Here is a 12,063-nt window from a genome sequence, read left to right as displayed (position 1 = left end):
GGCCGGCGGCGGGTGGCTTGCTGCGGCGGTACACGGCGACGGTGGTGACGCCGGTGCCGGGGTCGATCCTCGAGGCGGACAGCAGGCCGTAGAACTCCGCGAGCCCGTGCACCAGCAGGCGGGCGAAGCCGTCATCCATGGGGATATGCAACTGGTCGCTGGGACCAGCCTGCCATGTAAAGTTAAAAGTGATATAAGGTTAAATGTAGCATTAGAAGTAGCATGAGCAGCGATGTAAGGTTAAAAAGTTACGTTAGAAGTAGCAATGCGCAGGTGACCTAGCCGCAACAGCTCCTGTACAATCTCAAACAGGAACAGGCTTGTGTCCCATGCCGCGTATGTAAGGTATCGGTGTGGGTATGGCTGAACCACCAGCCCTAAGCCCCACACCTCCTCTTACCTGTTCGAAGAAGTCCAGAATTTGCAGCTCCAGCTGCATTACACTGGAGGGGTTGGCGCGCTTCAGTGCGGCTCGCGCCTTCTTGCCCACTGCTGCCCAGCGCTGCAGCGCCAGGGCCGCCTGGCTCATGGGCCGCTGCCGTAGAGGAGCGGACTCCCGCTGGTGCGCAGCCCACTTCTGCAACAGCATCAGGGATGACAGCAACAGCCGGGCCGTCGTTCGCGCCGAGCACCCAGAAGTACCTCAGAAGCATGTACACCACCTGGACACTGACGCATATCCTCATTCACACCAGTGCTTCCATGGGAATCCGGGGCCCCAGCGCCACATCCTGCTCCCACCTGCAGCACGCGGGCCTCCTTCTCGGGATCGATGTTGCGGAAGTTGTCCCACAGGGCCGCGTTTGCGGGAGCCATGGCCTGTGCCAGCGGGCTCGGGACGGCTACTCCAAAGGGCGCCGGCTTGAACTGCGCCTCCATGTCACCCGCGCTAAGAGGACCCGCCAGGTCTCGCAGCGTCTTATCGTTCAGCCAACGGCGCCGGCGCCGGACACCTGCGGCGGTGGTAAAGATGGGGTGGTGATAATGATGATGACGATTGCTTCAAGTCAGGGGATGGAAACGGGCTTTGAGCCTTAAGGACAGCGCATATCAACGGAACGGCGCGAGGGCTCTAGGGGCCATGCGGGGAGATGAAAAGTGAGGGAGTCCAAAATTTGCCAGAGCTGGTGAGTGGTGGTCCCTGAGAGGACGGACGGCACAGGTGAGGGCACCGCGCCGAAGGCCACAAGGGTTTTCAGCACTTCAGGCAAAGGCGTCAAGACGTGCGGCACTGACTGTGACCTGAATTCTTCAATGCCCCAAGCCCCGACCTGCATTCTCCATGGCCTTAATCTCTGCCAGCTCCAACTCGGACATAGCGGCCGTGCGCTGACGGATTAGCTGCACGAACTGCACGTCTTTGCCGCGGAGCTCCGCCTTGCGCCTCCGAAGCTGCTCACGCTCACGTTCCTGAGCTAGATACTGACCTAAGCTGCGCCCATCTGGCATGATGTAAGGTGCGTGAGCTGCCATGTTCTTGAACAGCGCGTGGTGCTGAGGACTTCAGAGTGCTCAGATAGTCTCTAAAATTTATCAAGAGAAAACATACATGAAATACTGAATAACACGACTCATCCATACCGAGAAGGTGCGCAGCGTCGTACCGCGTTTCCCAACTGCTGTGGATTTTTGTGACACGCTATATCCACAATGGCCGTGGCAATTCATCAGTTTCAAAGCCACCATACGTAAATGCGCACCATTCCAGGCTTTATAGTTGTCCGCAATTGCTGCAAAGCGAGCGTTGTACATAGACCTGGACAGCAGTGGACAAGGAGCAACCTGCATAACACTTTATCCTCAACGCGTTCGTGCTCTACCCGACGACGAACTGGCCTATCTAGGGACGCCGACGAAGGCAAGTCCAGGGTTTGAGTGTTTGCCAAGGAGTTTTCCGTGATGATGGGGCTTTCTGATTAAGATTGCGTCGTGAGAAGCTGTTTCTTTTGATCTCGTAATCATGCAGCAAAGACAATTATTTGGTTTGAACCGTTGGTGCCGTGCTCGGAATTGCTTCTCCCAGCAGGTACACGGCAACCTTTCTGCATACATTACAGGGATCAAAATCAGCACGCTTGGCATGTTTCAGCTCTGCAAGGGTCAACTGCAGACCCCTCGACAAGTGTTTCGGCATCAACCCGAGCAATTTCAGCCTTCTTGGAGGGGAACCTGAGAGGCTCATGCCAGACTCATGCCTCGTCCATTCCATTCTGGCCCTCCACAGGATCAGCCATGACGCTGAGCGTATCTGCCGCTGGCCCCGCGGATGTACCTGGACCAGAATCCCCATCTACTAACAAAGCCAGTACACCAGGCACCCCTGTGGCCGTAACCGGGTGTGAAACCTCAACTACCGGGCCTGCTATGCTTGGGCGCCCATATGACCAATACATCAGTTCCGACTTCCTTGGGCCAGGCCCGTTGCCGGCAGGCCGGAAAATCTACCTAATTGTGCTCAACTACTGCCTTCCCGCGGGCCTTCTCCACGTATGGCCGTTAGGTGAGTCACCTACTATGCCGAGGAGTCCACCAGGCAAGCATTGGGGAATCAGGACGCTTGTTCAGGGTACGGCGGAATCAGGGGATGCTGGAGTGCATACGCGTGAACTCACTGCCCTTTCAGCCGGTGACAGGTTGGTCTTGTTAAGGCCAGCAAAAGCGCCGGACCCCCGCCGGGTCCTATTCGGGTCCACTGGTAGATGAGTGTCGATCATTTCCAACAGGTCTTGGTCGGCACACAGAAAACATTAATGCCACCTTGCTTGCGCATGCCGATCAGGGCATGTGGGTCAGGTCACCAAGGCATGTGGGTCTCAGGGCATGTGTACGACTAAAGCCAGGGTTTGTGTACGACTAAAGCCTCTGGGTTATAGCCGCCATATGAAGCCTGCGTTTATGCTCGACAGCCACAGTAAAGTACGCGAAACAGTCCAATATTGCTGACAGTGCTGAGTGCTGACCCGATTTCCCCGCGATGACTGTGCCTTGCCATTGCAGCATCCTTCCGCATATGCGCGGACGGCGGCTCCAACCGCTTGTACGACGAGCTGCCGGCCATGATGCCACCGGCCCCCGAAGACATTACCACCGGGTTGGAGGTCCTGAATGCAGAGAAGGACATGGCACAAGAGGCCGTGACGAAGGCGGCGACAGCGGCACGATCAGAGGCAGCATTCGGGAGTGGACAGGTTGAATCAGTTCCCATGTCCGGCATATGCACTCTAGGCCAAGCATCTGCGAACGGCGGCGGTGCCGCGCTGGCACCGCATGGCCATGGATACAGCAGCACCACTACCGGCGACGTCAAGGACAGTGACCCACATGGGCCCAGCGGGCCAAGCTACCAGGTCAAGCACCACGAGCGCAGCGCCGCCGGCTTGGGACTCCACACCGATATTTCCACCTTGTTACGGCTGGCATATTTGCCTGATGTCGTATTGGGTGACCTGGATTCCCTCAGACCAGATGTACGGCAGTACTACGTCCAACACGGAGTGCCTTTCATGGATATGTCGTACGACCAGGATACCAACGACCTTGCGAAGGCGATCTCGTTAATTGAGGAGCGCTTTATTAGGACGGACCTAGACCACAGCCCCGACCGCCATCAAATTCTGGTGCTAGGTGGGTCGCGTGGGGCCTTGCTTGGTATGCGGGGAATGCAGGTTCGTTGGCGGCATGGAGAGGCTGGTGCGGCAGCTGAGTGCACGTCTGATGCGGATCAAGGGCGCAACAGTCGTCGGTCGTCGCTTGGTGGTCTCGTGGTCATGGAGCAGCAGGGATCCGTTTTGTTGTCCTCCTTAAGATGGCCCATCTGGGTCACCTCTTATCAAAGCCAAAGCCGGCCCTCAGTAGTTCCCCCCACTCCATTCGCATTCAGCCCCCGGTTGTTCAGTCAACGGACCGGCCGTCCCAGCTGCTCTCTCAGCCACACGGGCGAGGAGAGGAGGAAGAACCAACACTTCTCCTTGGTGCTCATTATTGTTTTTTATCCCTTGGTGCTGAACTCCCAACCCACTTGCCCCACCACCTAGTCACCCCTCCGGAACCCTGCCCTTCGCACTCTTTGCACCTGTTAACCCTGGCCAGGTGCTCTGGGTGGCCGTCTGGACCACACCCTGGCCAACCTCAACGCACTTCACATGTTCTCCCACCTCAACATCACCTTATGGGGTGACGGCAACCTGGCGCGGCTGGTTCGCCCGGGCAAGGCGCTCATAACACCGGATGAAAGGTGCGGATGCCCTGGCATATGGGCGACGGGGCATGAAGGCGACGGGGGATGGAGCTCGGTGGGCGATTGCAAGTGTGGGGGCTATCAAGCCAGATTGAGCAGAACGGGAGTTGCGCGTGCGCGTATTTAGGGAAACTCGTTTTGGGGCGAAGCCCCGGGCGCGGAAAGCGCCTTCCGCGGGACCGAGGCCCTCCGAGGTTCACCGTTGTCAGTCAGTCAGTCAGTCAGTCTGCGTCGTGTGTCATTATGAACTCGCATGCCACGCTGAACTGAGAGTTGCATGTAAAAGCTGCAATAATTCTCTATCGATTCACATTCATCCGTGCGCGAAGATAGCTTCCCGCGGCCCATGGATTTGGCTCACCATCGCGAACTAACCCATACAGCCACAACCATCAGCAATAATAAAATATACGCCGCTCAGCTCAGTGCCGTGCAACCTCCCCTGCGGAATACTGTGGGGCAACCGGCTGCACCGGGGCCGAGCCCTTTTCCGCTTCGAAGCAGCCGACTACCCCAGCCGGGTTATGGATTGTCAGCTAGGTTCTCTCTTAGCCGCTGCTGCCCTCGCTTCACAATCCCTGTGCGGCTTTAGACGGCATAAACGCTGCGCCTTCCGATCTGCTGCAACTTCCCCCGTTAAGTACCCGATCCCCACCTCCCATCCTTGCTTCCCCCTCTTTCCCGGTGCAGGTTCGAGGGACCCACGTGCGGCCTGATCCCCATTGCCGGTCCCGTCACCGCCACCTCCACCGGCCTCAAGTGGAACGTGGCCTCCACCCAGCTACGAGTGGGCGGTTTGGTGTCGTCATCCAATATGCTGACTGGGACGGCAGTGGAGATCAGCTGCGACGGACCGCTGCTGTGGAGCACGGAGGTGCACATGGAGCCGCGGCCCGACCTGCGTACGTTGTGGGCGCGGACGGCAGCTGCGGCGGCGGCGGCACATGCGCGGGAAGAACAGCAATGTCATCATCAGCAGCAGGTGCTGCAGTTGCATTAAATGGGGGGCCCCTCATTGAGGCAGCTGAGGTGGTGCCCGTGTAGCTGGGGTAGTGGAGGGTTGGAGGCTGATCGGGAGCGCCAGTGCTTGGAGGGATAGCGTACGTGTTTCATGTGAGCGGTGGCATTTTGGAGGTTCAGGTGGGCTGGTGGCATGATGTTGTTTGTGTTGGGAGTGGTGGCAGGGCTTTGCAACGTTCCTGTGCCGTGCCGCTGTACGCGTCAGTGCAATGATGTGCGGATGCGCGTCGTTACGTTTCAGTCGCGATGAGGAGGACGGACAGCAACACGGCTTTTGACCTGCGTGCAGAGGGAGATAGGCGAGGGGGATAGGCAAACCAGGCCGGCACATCATTTTCCCGAGGGTGCAGATGTGCGGTGACGCGAACGCGACTAACACGTGGCAGGTGTGTGGTGTGATGCGTACGGAGCACTGCAAGGAGTGGTATATATGTATGTTTATTGCAAGGAAGGGGAGCAGGACTGTGGGAGGGACGCCATGGGCATCAGCGTTAGGGACATATAGGGCGCTGAAAAGTGAATAGCGGATAACCTGCTAAGGAAGCGTCTCCCACCTCCAGAGCGCGTGGGCGGCATAACTCCTACTAAGTGTATGTTGTAGTGCTTAAGCTGCCTATGTTCCCTGCGTTCGTGATACTAGACCGTGAAAGGACTCCCGGCATAGTAGTATTGCATGGCGCAATTTCATGAGCATGCGAAGTGTTAATGCTGTGCTACTTGTAGTCATTTTGTGCTTGCAGAGTACTAGTCGAATGATGTACGGAAGTGTGTATCGATAGGCGGCACGTATTGAATGTGGAATTTCACTGGAGGGTTTGGCTTGTTTAGGTATGTGTGTGTGTATGTACGTGTCGGGTGCATGGGTCAAAACAGGGGCAGCAGATTCGGCACGTAGTGGTGGTTTCGGCAATAGCTAGGCTATCCATCACTCCCCCCATTCCCTGCCAAGCCGATTGGCTGTCCTGGTTAGGAGCTGGACAGGTAAGCACTGTGAGGGGTTTTAATTATGGAAGTTGGATCAGACGGAGCTGAGGTGTCGATGTATGTCTGTGTGACCCTTCTCAGCCGTGTGGGCAAGGTACTGCTGCAGCCTATCCATAGGATTGAGGAAAGTCCGCTCGTGCCCCCCTCCACATCTCGAGTCCAAAGGGGTTACTATAGGCGAGGGCTGGGCGGTGGCAACGCTGCCCTTAGCCCAGTCTCGTGCAACCAAGTCTAGTAACGTTAAGTAAAGTTATATCCCTTAGTGCGGCGTAAAAGGAGGCCTTGGACGCATATTCATCGGTGCATGATGCGTCGTAAGCTCTCGCATGCATATAATAATCTGTTATGACAAATAGTAATCGCTGATGCGCACAGTTGATGGCGTGCTGTGATCCTGGCCGTGGCTTCCGAGCGCGTTCAAGATGCCAGTGGCTGTTGCGCTCTGCAGTGCTGTGTCGGGAAGCCAGCAAGCCTTGCCGATGCGTTCCCCCACACATTCCGCCCCCCCGCGTGCTACCACCTATTATTTGCTCCCTCTGACCTATCTTTCACGCGACGAGAGTGTCTTCGAGCTTCAACGCCACCACCAAGCAAATACCCAGTCAGGAGGCAGTCACAAGGAGCATTCAACCTCTCCAAATGCACCCAAACCACGACGACGCAGTTGCTCGCTATCTCATGCTTCACAAAGCAACTCATTATGATACACGCCTGCCTACCCTGCACCGCCCGTGCTCTCTTATCCAGGAGACCTGCAACGGAGCAGCTCGCCTACCTGGCGACATCTCCTGCGTCCCGCTTGCTGCCTGCCTGCCTGCCCGCCTGCATGCATGCCTGCATGCCGCTGACTGCCCCTTGCTCGGGGGCCTTACAGCCCTTAGTCCGTGCCCCTTCCCCTCTCCCGTCCTTCTCCCCCTGGAGTAAATAAACCTCGCGTCGTGATTATTCACTATCGCACTTTCGTCCGCAACTCCCCACACCCTCACCGCAGTTCATCCGCAACCCTTTGATATCCACACCCCTCTTATACCGCCAAGTGTCGTCTTGTCCCACACCCTACCTCAGTCCCTCAGGCCCTCTCTCCCGCATTCACTCTTCCACCCAGCAACCGTCACTGCTAACCCCCTGCACCGAAGCGTATGCGTCAAGCGACGAAACCTTGCCACCCAGCAGCCCGCAGATACCCCCAGTTCCAGGCACCCAACGAGAGACCGCACATGCTTTGCCAAACGCCACTGAGACCCGTGGGTCACGTCTTGCGCCCGGTGTAACCGGGTCCGTACGGCTTGTAGTTTTCAATAATGAGAGACTTGTCCATGGTTCGCACTGGCGCGGCGTCCTGCGGTGCCATAAACACATGCTTTTATAGGGTTGCTTTCATTCCTCAGTGGTCCGCGGTTGTCGGCTTGCTAGACGCCGCCCACGCGCGCACCCGCACACAAACAAAGCACCTCCTCCACGAGACCCCGAGTCCCTACTTGCCCTTACCGCCGGTGTTGCCGTTTTGGGGATGTGGCCGCCGTACCCCGGTATGTGCGGACTCGCTTTCGTGGTGCCCAGCTGCGAGCACATGCACACATTTGGGGGCTTTGTCATATGCTGCATATAGAAGCCAAGGGGCAACTGTCTGTCGAAGTCCAAAGCAGCAAGTGATCTAATGGTTCAAACCGACATGGAAGTGGATGGTGGGAGGGGGCGGGTCGGCGGGCAGGTACGGGGGATGGGAAATGGGTGTTGAGGTGCAGCGGGTGCCGGCGGATGCTGGATGACAACAAATGAAAAGGGGGCCGAGGGTGAGGGCGAGGTAGGGCGGGCAGTGCGATGTAGGAGGTGTAATAACCACGTGGACTATCAAAGAGCCAAAAAGCGGCGCCAAGGCAGCTATGTAAACTGAACAGCAGCAGCAGTGTGAGCCTCTTGCTTGGTTCCACAACCCTTCCCTGTGGCGTGCGAATAAGAACTTTCCGCACCCGCCGGCAGATCGTTGGCGGCTTTCCGCCAGTATCCACCTCCCTCCCGCAGTTGCCCGCCTCCCAAAAACCATTGTACGACCATACGAGCTCAAGCAGTCCTATCCCCGCTCCCATCTCGCACCGACCGCGCATGCATACACTTACCCCCAGCGCTGCCTCGGGCTCTGCCCTAGGCCCCGCCGCTCCCAGCGCGCTCCCGAAGAACAGCCCCCCTGCTATCGGCTGCTGCTGCTGTACAATTTTCTTGCCCATACGCTTCTTCTGCTCCAGAGGTAGTCCCGCCTGCATCGCCTGGTAGGAGCTCATCGCTGCCGAGGAGGTGGCAGCTGCCTCCTTGCCGGCGGTAGAAACGAAGGAATCGGGGTCCTCTTGGAGCTCGGCACCGTCATGCGCGACTCGGGATCTGGTCAGCGAGACCGGGATGACCTTGGCCTCGTCGCGAGGGGCCAGGCCGGGACCTAGCTGATCCTGGAGGGAGGGGGAAGTTTGTAGGCAGGTGGGACAGGACAGGGAAATACGTGGCCAGGGCAGGCGCGGAAGGCAGGGAGAGGAAAGCTCTGTTGCGCCAACTCAGGTATCGGAGTGATATGAAATGCAGGTGCAAATCGTTGATCGCAGTTTGGGGAAGGAGGGCGTTGTTTCGTTTGGAGATTTGTCGCTTGCGTGCGGGCCCATGTCTCGAAGTGACCCTCGACCAAGGGAACTCCAGGCACACCTGTGGGGCGCCTACGTGACGCCGATTCGTGGGAGGAAAGTCTTCGAATTGCGCCATGCTGACTTTGTTTGAACCCATTCTTGTTTTGGTCGTCGATATATCGAGAAGTTTCAAGCAAGGTTGTGCGTCTTTACAAATGAAAAAGCTTGAACCTACGAACCATAGAGTTTATAGCAAATTCTTGCGCGTTGCGCAGAGCGAAGGTTGAAATGTTGGACGAGCATTCGTGCGCGATTATACTCTGTGGTAAACATAGTTTTCCATCCGTTCACTAATCTCCCATGCCTCATTCAAGTTCACGGCTTGTGCCATTTGAAACAGTGGATGCTTTTCTTAGGGTTGAAATAAGGGCGTCCCTGCCATCGGCTGTAGTTCGCACAGCGCAGCCGGCGCCTGCCCCACGTTGCGTTACCCGCTTCTGCAAGAACCCCCAAAACGTCTGTATGTCTGGCCGTAATCAGTACTTTAACCAAGGGGTAGCCTCTGCGCACGGAGATGGCGCCGAATCACATCGCAGCGGTGGCGCCCCTTCCTGGCAAGCCTACAGACGCGGCGGGGGCCGCGGCCGTGGGGGTAGGAGCGGAGGGGGCGGTAACGATTACAATCGGCCCGTCGGTGGTGGAGGCGGAGGCCGGGGGCAATGGAACCCCAGCGGCAGCGGCAGGTTCACCGGCGGCGACGATGACCCGGTACGATGCAGGCCTTAGGGTTTACCCAGCAGCGCAAGCTTTCCACATCCCCGCTTTTGCCGCCGCCATGCGTTTTACTGTCGACATCGCACCTTTGCCGCCAAAAAACCGGCCACTCAGGCGGGCCCAGGCCCCAGCTCCGGCCCCAGCCCCGCACTGGACTTCTCCCCTCCCCCCGCCGCCGCCATGCTTCCCCCGGCGGTCCGGAGGGCTGTGGACGCGTACGTGGCCAGGTGGGGACTGGGCTGTGTGTATGTATGTATTATGTATGAATGTATGTATGAATGAATGTATGTATATATGTTTCACCCCACTAGAGCCGTCACTCGATTTCTTGGGCCCATACAAGGCCCGCTCGCTAAACACATCGCTATGACCGGGCCGCCGCCGCCGCCGCCGCCGCCGCTGATGTCTGCCCAAGCCAGCCCAACCCAACCCAACCCCAAACCCTGCGGCGCAGGTTTGCGCCCCTGGTGCAGATGGAGCTGGAAGAGGTGCGTTTATGTACGGCAACTGTATGATGTACGCCATTTGTACGACACCCGTGATCCGCTTGCCATTCGGGTTTGTGTGGGCGGATAGGCGTGTGGATGGGTTGTGCGGATGAGGCCGCTGTTAGAGCTTTTGGAACCATTTCCTGGGTGGTGCATAGCGGCGGGTCATGCAGCTCTCGTAAAAACACCTTCACCTCCCCACACCCCTCCTTTTCTGTGTCATGGCTTTGGACTCGTACAGCAGCTGTTGCTTTACATTTTAGATCACCATTATCATTATCATAACGAGACTCACCATCACCACCAGCTTCATCCCACGCCATCCTCCTCCCCCCCCTTCCCTCCCTCCCTCCCACCTCCTGGCACAGGAGCAACGCCAAGTCGATGAGCGGCTGCGCGTGTGGTCCCTGTCCCGGTTACGGAGCGAGGGTCTGGTGCTGACGGACCTCCGGGCGGCACGGAGGGGATCCTATTTAGGCAAGGTCATTGTACGACTGACGGCGGCCGATGGCGGGGAGCTGCCCTTCCACCGCTTCACGTGAGAGGGAGGCCGCCGGGCCGGGGGGGGGCAGGCCGGGGGGAGGGGAGGGAGAGAGATATCTACGACACTAACAATCTCCCGCCTTAATATCATTACCCGGGGCCCCCCCCTCGCCTGGTACACTCTTGCCCTGGCAGCAGCTTCACTCGTTCGTAGTTCGTCTTTCCCCCACCCGCCATTTGAACAAGCTCCCTTCCCCACCGAACCCGCAAACGTACCTCTCTTCCGGCCACCTTCGCGCACCTCATTGTGTTGATAAGAGTGGCCGTGTGAAGCTTAAGGTTGGGTTCACCAGGGCCTTTCGCTTCCTCCGGGGCCTTTCGCTTCCCCCTCTTTCGCGCTCCTCCCTGCTTCTCCCCCCCTTGGCCCCCAGGAGCGGCACCCTGGTTACGCTGTGCCGTGCCAACCCGCTATCGGAGCGCACCGCCGAGGGCCTGGTGATGGATCGGAGCCGGGGGGAGGTGCGGCTGGTGGTGGACTGCCCGCCTAGGGGGCTGGGGGAGGGCGTGTGGAGGTGAGGGCCCGGGGGGGAGGGGGGAGGGAGGGGGAAAGAGGAAGGTGAAGGAAAAGTGTAGAGAATACGGCACTGTGGACGTCCGGGGGGGAGGGGGGGGGAAAGACGAACCACGAACGAGTGAAGGTGATGCCAGGGAAAGAGTGCTGCGGCAGAAGGAGTAAAGAAAGGATAACTAAACAGGGAAGGGGGGGACGGCAAGTGGAAGGGGGAAAATGTGGGGAAAGGGGAATCCGCGTGGAGTCTCTCGAGCTATTGTCGTTAACCTTGTTGCTGGCAAAACTATTTTTCCTGCCACTGCTGACATGGCGCCCGTCGCGCTAATCTGTCTCTCAACCGTTTCCGCCGTACCACCGTACCGTACTGCTGTACTTCTTACCCTTCCAAAAAGAGTGGACAAGGGTGTCAACATCACCACTTACCAAAGGATGGCACAGGCGTTACAAGCACTATACAAAGACCCCGACCTGGCGGGTGGTGGCGCCGCCGCCCGGAGTACGGCAGATGACGTGGAAGACGACGATGAGGACGGCGATGGTGAGGCGGAAGGGGAGGGACCGGAGTACGGCGGCGCGGAAGGATACGAATACGGCCGCGGTGGCGGTGGTGGGGGCGGCAGGTACGGCAACCGCCGGGGTCGGGGCGGCGGCCGCGGCCGCGGCGGCCGTGGCGGCGGCGGCAAGCGGCGGCGGCGGCGGCAGGACGACGAGGAGGAGGACGAGCTGCCGCCGGGGACCCATTTGGCGGATGTACTGCTGGCGGCGACGCCGGCTGCGCTGGCCACCGCGGCTGCTCGTCCCGCCCCCCTGCTTCCCGACGCGACCCTCCGCTGGTCCGCTGCCCACCTGAGCCCGCCCTCCGACCCCCGCGTAGAGGACCCCGATATGGGCTCAACA

General features: G+C 58.7%; 2 protein-coding genes across 2 annotated transcripts; one reads left to right on the top strand and one right to left on the bottom strand.

Moving 5' to 3' along the window:
- Positions 1 to 2,364: 2,364 nt before the first annotated feature.
- VOLCADRAFT_94775 (uncharacterized protein) lies at positions 2,365 to 5,237 on the top strand (the record flags this gene model as incomplete). The annotated part of the gene is made up of 4 exons (XM_002953966.1): positions 2,365 to 2,500; positions 2,998 to 3,624; positions 4,090 to 4,234; positions 4,928 to 5,237. 4 exons carry the CDS (start codon positions 2,365 to 2,367, stop codon positions 5,235 to 5,237), a joined length of 1,218 nt encoding a protein of 405 aa, XP_002954012.1.
- A 2,188-nt stretch (positions 5,238 to 7,425) lies between these two features.
- Positions 7,426 to 9,078, bottom strand: VOLCADRAFT_106190 (uncharacterized protein). The gene is made up of 4 exons (XM_002953886.1): positions 8,930 to 9,078; positions 8,359 to 8,682; positions 7,730 to 7,801; positions 7,426 to 7,580 (listed from the first exon to the last, which is right to left on the bottom strand). Exons 1-4 carry the CDS (start codon positions 9,005 to 9,007, stop codon positions 7,491 to 7,493), a joined length of 564 nt encoding a protein of 187 aa, XP_002953932.1. The 5' UTR covers positions 9,008 to 9,078; the 3' UTR covers positions 7,426 to 7,490.
- Between the last annotated feature and the right edge of the window lie 2,985 nt (positions 9,079 to 12,063).

The sequence above is a fragment of the Volvox carteri genome (genome assembly GCF_000143455.1).
Source record: "Volvox carteri f. nagariensis unplaced genomic scaffold VOLCAscaffold_39, whole genome shotgun sequence".
NCBI lineage: Eukaryota > Viridiplantae > Chlorophyta > Chlorophyceae > Chlamydomonadales > Volvocaceae > Volvox > Volvox carteri.
The sequence above is the reverse complement of the archived record's forward strand: the minus strand, read 5'-3'. Positions and strand labels throughout refer to the sequence as shown.